A 10,011-nucleotide genomic window follows, 5' to 3' on the forward strand; every position below is an offset into this window, starting at 1 on the left:
ATCATGGGGCACTTTGTCAAAGGCCTTGCTGAAATCCAGGTATACCAGATCCACTGCATCCCTCCATCTAGCTGTCTTGAAATCTTGTTGTAGAATTCCACAAGGTTTGTCTGGCAGGACCTATTTTTGCGGAAGCCGTGTTGTGTGGCTGTCAGCCTCCCTTCCCTATCTAGCATCACTAGATCTCTCTCTATTATGAGCCTTTCCATTGTTTTCCCTACAATGGACGTAAGGCTAACCGGTCTATAATTCCCCATGTCCTTTCTACTACCCTTTTGGGACCACTGATGCCACCCTCCAGTCCTCTGGAACTTCACCTGTTCTCCACGAGGTCTCAAAAATGGAGGCCAGTGGGCATCCATATATCTTTTTAAATCTATTTTTAATTATGTGAGCCACACCCCCAGGCTGCGGTGTGTTATCAAGCCTTTTCCCCTTTTACCACCTGTCTGTAATTCCATCTGTATTGCAGTACCAAAGGGAACGCATCAATCAACACAAAGGTGCACACAGCCAACAAGGAGCACCAGACAAACTCTACCTTGCACAATTTTGCCTCTTGTCACAACTTACAGCCAGATGTACAACTTACTAAGATTTACCCTTACCACTTCCCCTCTCTTCCCCTCCCCTCCCCGTCTAACTATGAGGTCAGAAGCTTTTGCTTCCAGTTTCTGTTAACTGCAGGCTAGGATTATGTCTAAAACTGGAGCTTTTGTTTTAATAAGCGGTAGTTAAGGCGACCTGCAGTGTGTTCAAGATATAATGCTATGGGGCAGTTAAGCAAAGAATGGAAGCAAAACCTTTTGTGAGTGCGTGCCCACGCACGTGCATCTGCATGTATTTGGCGCCTTGGGCTTATTTTTGCAATGCTGCCATTAACCAGCCCCATCCACTTCAATAATTCACACAAGCAAAACACTTAAATAAACCTATGGCACACTAGAGAGAGAGAGAGACAGAGAGCACGCGAGAGTGAGCACGAGAGCGCACCTATTATGTGAACAACTTCCTATAAAGACTCATTGCCTGTATTCACAGCATGCTGCTGAAAGTGTGTAGGAAAATGTGAGCCAAGTGACCGATCTGATGAAAACTCTCTTCTCCAGCCCCATTCTGACACAGCTGATGATCACACTGTACCTTGTCCTGACTGTTCAGCTCCTGATAGGGGATATGAGCTGGGAGGTAAGTATGGAGGACAGCACAGAAAGCCAACCCATCATTCCAACTGCTGCTGAAATTAGTGATATCAATGTTCTAAGAGATGGAAAAAATATAAACAAGTAAGTTAGAAGTATTAAAACACATGAAGTTTAGTCCATCTATTACACATCATACCCTTTTATCATTAAAAAAGCCAAGCATTTAAAGAAACAAACTGAATGGGGAATGGAAAGATAATGCAGTACAAACACTTTTGGTGTTCAGGAAGGGAAAGATGCATTACAGAAAGAGTCAGAGAAGTGAAAATGCCTTGATGAAGCCAGAATGTTCTTCCATTTCTACCAGGCCCACCCAGTTTATCAATGCCCAAACTCAGGCCTGACTGGAAGCCTCCAGCTGCCACCCTTAGAGAGCCACTCTCCAAATACAGGGGACAAACTTGGTTTGCGTACTTTCCATGGCTGCATAAGTTCCCTTTTCCCCTAGCATTGTTTTCACATTAGTTAAGTTGTAGAAAACGTTCCCTTTTCATTGCTGGAAATACATTTTTTTCCCTGATACTATTAAATGTTTACAATCTGTCTCAGAAACTTCCCCACACCAGAACCAGATGTAACTGACTTCTGCACTGTTCTACATTTAACTGCCACTCCTGAGATCAGTCTGTAATATACATATTAGGAAGATGTGCCATTTCAACTGCTGTTGTTCCTCCCTGTTTTATACTAGCAGTAAATTTCAACCAGACCAAGAGTGGTGAATCTCTTTTGGCCAAAAGGCTGGATTCCATTTCCAAGAATCTCTCAGCTGCACTTCAGTGGTGGATCAGGCTGAGGGCAAGCAGGATGAAGCCAAAACACAAGAAATCTTTCTGCTAGTCTTAGGAGGGGGCTTCAAACCTTTCAGAGCAGCAGTGGTGGTAGGAGACTGCACGAAGATGGGGTATCAGTGGTTAGGAAGAAGGGGCTGTGGTGCCCTGAGGAAGCAACTTCCAGGTGGAGATCTGGTGTCCCTGGCTAGAAACAATCCAAGTGAGGGTGACTCAAAGTCCTGAACAACGACTGCAACAACTGTGTAGGCTTGAGGCAGAAATGCTGACTGTCCACACCATTGTTTACTCAATCTGCTTAAGTGATTAAGTCTTATCTTCCTCTGAATGATGCTCAAACATGAGTGCATGAGGTATCCAAGATTTTATTGAGAGGCCTCTTAGAGATCAACTAAATAGACTGATAAGTTGTTTTTATTCTCAAATGAATGCTTGTGTCAGCAAAGAAATGTTGATATATATACATGGCATCCATTTAGGCAAGGAAATTAATTTTTTGTAGGCTATCGTGTTTCTCTCTATATGTGGAACAAAACAATATTGTAGATGAACATCAGTGTGACTCATTTATTTGTAATAACGCAACTCTTTCCCCCACAGTGCAATTTCTTTTGTCCTGTACTATTTATTTTGAATAAAGACCAATATAAAAAGAGCATCAGAAGAAGAAACTACCTAAAACTACAGCACACGTTGCTATTGCAGAAATGTTAGAAGCATGAGCTCAGAGAACAGAGGCATTTTAACAGAAAAAGTGATTTAAATGCTGGGGAAATGTAGTCTTTGAACAAAGACAAAGACAGGAGAGTTCTTTGGACCTTTCACGAGGAGCAGAATCTCCTAAGTAAAGCAAGATACAATATGAGTGGAATATAAACAAATTGCTTAAAAATAGTATGTGTGCAGTGTTAGGCTTGATAAATGTGTGATGTGAAAATGCCATTTAGGCAAAGTTGTAATGCACACACATCCTTGGGATGCAGATTGCACTGCTGTTCAAGCCATGTTGTATCAGATCTGCTAGACCAGGGCCTTCTTCGTTTAGCGTTCAAGTTCTGCAGGGAAAACAAGCAAAAGTTCACAGGACAAGGAGGAAGTCAAGCAGGCACAAAAGGTAACAACAAAAAATCCAACACAGGATGAGACTTTATACAATGAAAAGATGATACAGGCACTTCTCTGAGGCTCACGAAAGAAGATTCACGTGGGAAAGGGGAAAGGATTTCAGTTTGACAATGCCAGATCAAAGGGGCAGCATCCACAGCAAGCTGAAGTCAGCCCCTTGACAGCATTTTTGCTGGGATGGAGGTGAAGAACTTACGCAGCAACTGAATTATATTAAAAATGTTTGGGATTTTATTATGTTGTAAACTGCCTCATTCTTCTTTAAGAAGAAAAGAAAGTTTGACCTCTCCAGCCCCACCATGCTTCTACCATTACTTATTCCTCCAAGTGCCTTCTGCGTCCAGGCCTTGGAGAAGGAACCCTGTGCACGGCCACCCAATGGGTGTCACCACATGCTGGATACTAAAATTCCGTGGCATCAAGATGTATCCTGAAAAGAAAGGCTTATCCAAACTATCGTCAAAGAGGTTTGCCTGGTGCTTTCTATCTTTTTCAACACCAGGGAAAGGCCTTTTTATTTATCCAATATTTTAACTGTTAAGATAATTTTAAAGGTTTTCATGGTATTTATTATGTTGTGTGCTACTGTGCTTTTTATTAATAACAGAACTCATTGTGTGGTTTTATTGCAGTTTTTTCTGCACTTGATGACTGTGCTTTTATTGTTGCAATATGATTGTTCATTTATACCATGATTTATTCTATATATTGTTATGATTTTATTATGTAACCTATCCAGAAAGCCATTTTGGCTAACGTACAGGATAGAAATCAATATAAGACGAGGCACGATAGAACCTCTGACAAATACAGTGGTACCTCAGCTCATGAATGCCTCAGTTCACAACCAAATCGGGGCGTGAACCAAAATTCAAGAAAAATTTTTACTCAGGTCGCAAACTCCGCATCGGGAGACGATTGTGATCATGCCCCTCTCCCCCCTAGAATGCGCCTGCGATCGCGCCCATATCTGGCCGCGATCTTTGTTGTCACTTTGCTTCAAATTTTTATGATTTAAAAAAAATTGTTACAGAATGGATTAACCTTATTTACATTAAACCTTATGGGGAAATTTGACTTGCCTCATGAGCAAATGGGTTGCCACCAGAGTCGTGGAATGGATTAAGTTTGTGAGCCAAGGTACCACTGTACAATCTTGTAGGACAAATTGCAGAAGGGGCCTGAGAGGCCCCCTGCTCCGGCACACTACTCAGGACAGGAAGTATAGAGTGTCCCCAACAGGCAGCTTGAAGCATTACATGGTGGCTGGATCATGCTATTTGTTCTCCAAATAATTCTAAAAATGACTGTTACAAATAAAAATTCTGGGGGAGTTTACTATGTTTAGTTTCAGAAATGAATGGTTTCAGAGAGGAAATATCTTGCTGCTGCTATTGTTACAGTCAAGGAAAAGGGCTTCTGCATTTCTATAAATCTTGCCTGGTAACAGGGACACCCCCACCCCTTCAACAGGGGCACTCATTTACTCACTGAAGGGAGGGAGAATCAAGAAACCAGGGCTCCTTTTTAGGCTGAGGTTTCTTCCGAAAAAGCCACGAGCAGACAAGTCTACAGACAGTAGTGGCATGTGCTGCTGTGAGCTGCTTGCTGATTCAGCAACAGATTTTCCACAGTAACATTCCGGCAATGAGGGCATTGTGTTCCTTGATGACAATGGATGCAATAGAAATTCTCTTATAGGAGCCATATCAAAACCAATGGGAGTTCCAGACACACAGAGTGCTCATCAATGGCACCTTCTCAAATTGGATGCAGTTAACAAGTGGGGTGCCACAGGGTTCAGTCCTGGGCCCAGTGCTCTTCAACAGCTTCATTAGTGATTTAGATGAGGAAGTATGAGGAAAGACAATCAAATTTGCAGATGATACAAAACTGGGCAGAATAGCAAACACCCTAGAAGACAGAATGAAGATCCAGGGAGATCTTGATTAACTTGAACACTGGGCTCAAACCAACAGAATGAGATTCAATAAGGACAAGTGTCAAGTACTCCACCTAGGAAAAAGAAACCAAATGCATTGATACAAGATGGGGAATGTGTGGCTCAACAGAACTGAACAAGAAAAAGATCTTGGAGTAATTGTGGACAATAGACTAAACATGCGCCAACAATGCGATGCAGCTGCCAAAAGGGCAAATCCTCTTTTGGGACGCATTAACAGAAGTATTACTTCCAAATCATGAGAAGTAGTAGTTCCTCTATACTCCTCACTAGTCAGACCTCACCTGGAATACTGTGTCCAGTTCTGGGCACCAAGATTTAAGAAAGATACAGGTAAATTAGAAAGGGTCCAGGAGAGAGTGACAAAAATTATCCAGACTTTGGAAACACTGCCCTGTAAGGAGAGATTGAGGGAACTGGGCATGTTCAGCCTTGAGAAAAGAAGACTGAGGGGGGACATGATATTCCTCCATAAATACCTCAAAGGCTGTCACAAAGAGGAAGGTCAGGATCTCTTTTTGCTGATGTCAGAGTGTAGGACACAGAATAATCAATTCAAGTTGCAAACCCAGATTCAAAAAGAAACTGGACAGCCATCTGAGTGGGATGGTATAATGTGGTGTCCTGCAACAGGAGGGGGTTGGACTCAATGGCCTTCATGGCGCCTTCCAACTCTATGATTCTAGGATCCACAAACAGGTTCTTATATTCTTTTGCAGCTCCCATTCATTAAAATTAAGCTTGTGAAGAAGGTAATTTTCTTCTGTTCAGTGCTAGTTAGACCTCACCTTGAAAACTGTGTCCAGTTCTGGACATCACACTTTAAGAAGCATTCAGATAACCACTTTTCCCCTGTGGAGGAGAGCAGTACACATTCCAGTGAAGTAACCAAGGTTCAATTTGAAGACCAGGAAGTACTTCTTGACAGTTAGGACCTTTAGGGTATGGAATGGGTACTGAAGCCCCATTGGTGAGGGTGTTTAAAGCATGCTATGAGTGAAGCTGGCTGGAGCTGGGGGGTCAGACTAGATGGCCCGGGAGACCCTTTCTGACTCTTTGTTTCTATGTAACCGGAATGGGTTCAACGAAGGGCAACAGAGATCATCCAGGGGCTAAAAAACCAAAACCCATGAGGCAATATTCAAGGTACTGAGTACATTTACAGTCTTTAGAGAAAACTGGGCAGGGGGGATATTATAGCCTCTATCATAGAAGACTGTATGATACAAAATTATGGGTTTAAGGAAATTTTGGTTGAAAATCGGATAAAAATTCCTAATAGAAAATGGAGCCAACTGCCTAGGGAGCTGGAGGGAACCTAGCAAAAATTGGAGGGCCATCTAGCAGGGACGCTATTAAACTGGCTTCCTGCACTGAGCAGGAGGTTTTAGGGTGACCTAAATGGCCTCTTCTCATGAGCTTCCCTTTAGATTGTATCCATTATCTTGTTGCTCTGAATGGTTTCTGCATGTCTTTTTTGGACCTTGTGCATAACTGTAATATAACGCAGTTCCAACGGGAGTGTGGCAGTGTGTGGGAATGGGGATCACTGCTTACTCCCACTGGACTTTTGCACGCTTATTATTATTGAAACTGGCTTACTGTTTTACAACTGATGTTAGTTTCCTTAGGCATTGTTTGAAAGGAAGGGTAGTGTTGGCAATCTGGGGAAAGGCAGACATCAATGCTCACTGAAGAAAGATGTACCAGAAACTCTTAATCACAGTATTGCCACGCAGCTAATCACAGTTGCTTTTTATCAAGATTTCATCACTGGTCAACACATGAGAAAGTCAAAATGTGAAAAGAATAACTGTTTTTTCAGCAGGCGTAACAGTTTTTGGTCATAACCTCTCAGGATTAGGTACCTATGGCAGGTTACCCCATCTTTTCTGTCTGGGGGAAATCATTTCAAAGGTCAGAATCTCTTTTTCTTGCACTTTTCTTTGATCTTTTGTTTAGATATGATCTTGTATGATCCTCCACTGCCAGCATGCACATTCCAACTTGTCTTCCATTTCAGGATTCTCACTGGGTTTGTACATTGGGTATTTAAACTTTTCAAAGACAACTTTTACCAAGGCCTCCTTCACTTCAGCCTGAAGCTTCTCCTCATAACAACTCTCAGGGAATCTTCCCTGGTAAATTTGTCCTTCTCTCGTCCTCTTTCCCCACCGCCTCCTATGATTCTTTTCCCTTTCTAACCCTCCTTGTTCATTCACAGATGAGTGGATCTGCTGGTTTGTGGCTGCTCTGGTGTCTTTTTCTTCGTCTTTTTCTTCTCTTCGGCCACATCTTCCCTTGGTCTCCCTCTCAGGGTCTCCTCTTTCCTCTCCTCAGTATCCCCATGTTTCTCCCTTGCTTTCCTGTTCACCCTCCATGGGCTGTCGGCCTCCTTGCTCCAGCCTTCCTGCCTCCTAACATCCTGGTCACCCTTCACGGTTCTTTTCTCCTCCTCCTGTTGCCAGTTCTCTCCTTGACCTTCTCCTGCTCTGTAGCACTGATCCCTGGCTTCCAGGACGGTGGCCATCTGTTTCAGTATCTGGGGGAGTCACTATCTGTACTGGCCTGATCTTGCCTCCCCCATTAGTTTCCATATTTCTTAAGGAACTACTGCTTCATCTGAACTATGAAGCCACAGAAGCCCACTATACACACAATTCAAGATATGATTGCATCAAGAATCTCTGATCTTAAAAAATGTGCAACAAGCAAAAACAATGTACGTGCATTTCTGGAAGTGCAAGAACCAAGAGCTTCATGCAGAGCACCTCAGGGTCCATCTCTAGTCTCTCCAGGAAAGGCAGGCAAAGAATCTTTCCCAAAACCTGGGAGAGAGCCACCACTGCTCAGTGTCAACCTTACTGGTCTAGATGGCCCTGACCTGACTCAATCATGGGTGACTTCCCAATGTATACTTTATTTATTTATTGAGGGAACTTCTATGCCGCCCCATTCGCCGAAGCCTCGGGGCGGCTCACAAGCATCTGGCCATGTATACACCTACTGAACTAAGTGGTACATCTTTTCTGTGCTTGTGCCACTTCCAGCTGTAGCTAAGAGATTACAGTTGTAGAGCATTCAAATAATGCTGATAGGTCAAATAGGGCATATCATGGAAAAGGCTAGGGCTGAATTTTACCATCCAATGTTTTTTGTGTGTGTGAAGCATTAAAAATGCCACGTCCCATGTGTAGCATGACATAGTGAGGAAGTACAGTGTTGTATGACTCTACTGAAAAGACAAGCCGGCTGTCAGTCCAGTGCTCTGGCCCTGTCTTAAAACAAACTCACTTGATGTGGCTCTGCATGAAGCAGCACATGCTGAAAGTCACATAAGAGCGGCTGCCCTGGGGAGGATGCCCAGCATCTCCCTCCTCCCCTTATTGCTGCAAGGATCCTGGGAGATCAACACCAGCCAGGCAATCCATGTGAGCAAGAAGTCTTTCTGCTGGGGAGGGCTTCAGACAGAAGGCTGGGAACTGATAAATACAATACTCTGTCACAGCCAGCATGGTAAGATAGAGCAGATGCATTCCCATTTGCAAGTTTTAGTGATTTATGCAGAAGCACACCCTGCCTTTCAGAGCCGCTGGAAAGTGAGAGCCCTCCTCCTCTACACCGAAGAACTAGAACCCAGAAACAGCACCATTCGGTCCAGGGATGACAAAGAAGAAGGGGAAGTGTGACTTCTGTCTACCCACTGTATAGCCTTCTTATTACTGCCCTGCCCCCAACTCCTGTTATGCAGTCTTCCAGTTTCCTCCTTTATTGTGCATCCCAAATCACAGACAAAGCAAAATAGAAACACAGAAACAGAGTGAGTCAGAAGGAGCCTCCCAGGCCATCTAGTCTGACTCCTGGAATGTCATGAAAATGACATTCAAGGTTCAAGGGCTTCGGATTCAAGGGCAGGAACTTCACGCGCCCACCAGCTACACGCGCCCGCCGGCTGCCATGCCGCACCGCCCTACGGAGGCCAGCACCATCGACGCAGGACCGGTTCCGGCCCGCCCCCCCCGCACGGGTGAGAGCCGTGCGGGACAGGGCGGGACTTCGGGAGGGCCCTACGGCCTTAAAGCACCGGCGGCAGCCGGGGCCAGTGGCCTCAGGCCAGCGGCCAAAGGGTGATGGCCAAAGGGCAGTTGCCGCCGTTTGGAAGCCGTTCGGGGGGCTGGGCTGGCCAGGGGCTTTTGTTGTAATTGGCCCACCTGCTGTTGGGAACGTTAGGGAAGGGGGAGTTTTTAATTGTTTTTATAATTTTATTCTATTTTAATCCGTTTTTATGGAGTCGTCCCTGGCCATGTCGACGTTTATGTTTCCTGGGGAGCGCGGGGGCGCCGCCATTGGGGTGGTCTTGGGCAATGGACGTAACAGCGGTGGGAGCTTAACGTGTCCGCGTAGAAGAAGGAGGGACAGATGGTTGACACCTATCCCCCCTTCTGGTTTTGCCCCCAGCCAGAGGGTGTCAGGTAGTCTTGTCAACTGCCCCTCGGGCCTGACGGTGCTGCTGCTCAATGCCAGGTCAGTCAATAATAAATCTTCCCTCATCCATGACTTGATTGTGGATGAGGGGGGCCGACCTGGCTTGCATAATGGAGACCTGGGCGGGAGAGGGAGGGGATGTTGCCCTCTCTCAACTGTGCCCGCCCGGGTATCTGGTTCAGCACTGTTCATGCCCAGAGGGGAGGGGAGGGGGGGTTGCTTTGGTCTACCGAGCCTCCATCTCTCTCACAGGACTTCCGGTCCCTTCGAGACCAGGGCTGGAGTGTCTCTACTTGGTGTTGGGCGACCGAGACAGATTGGGGATTCTATTGGTGTACCGTGCACCCTTCTGCCCAGCAGTCTCCCTGCCTGAGCTGACGGAGACCGTCTCGGACCTGGTGTTGAAGTCCCCCAGGACCAACATCCTGGGGGTCCTCAACAC

At 45.2% G+C, this 10,011-nt stretch overlaps 1 protein-coding gene across 3 annotated transcripts in view; it reads right to left on the reverse strand.

The window, feature by feature from the left end:
- Positions 1-650: 650 nt before the first annotated feature.
- SPECC1L (sperm antigen with calponin homology and coiled-coil domains 1 like) overlaps positions 651-10,011 on the reverse strand; it is a 97,115-nt gene continuing 87,754 nt past the window's right edge. The window contains exon 16 of one of the 3 annotated variants that reach the window (XM_044444390.1): positions 651-1,260. In XM_044444390.1, coding sequence (XP_044300325.1) covers positions 1,036-1,260 — 225 coding nt within the window. In that variant the 3' untranslated portion in view covers positions 651-1,035. The remainder of the gene's footprint in view (positions 1,261-10,011) is intronic. The other 2 variants (XM_044444391.1, XM_044444394.1) reach the window with 2 other exon arrangements.

This window comes from Varanus komodoensis, unplaced genomic scaffold (assembly GCF_004798865.1).
Source record: "Varanus komodoensis strain SLA01 unplaced genomic scaffold, ASM479886v1 scaffold44_3, whole genome shotgun sequence".
Taxonomy (NCBI): Eukaryota; Metazoa; Chordata; class Lepidosauria; order Squamata; family Varanidae; genus Varanus; species Varanus komodoensis.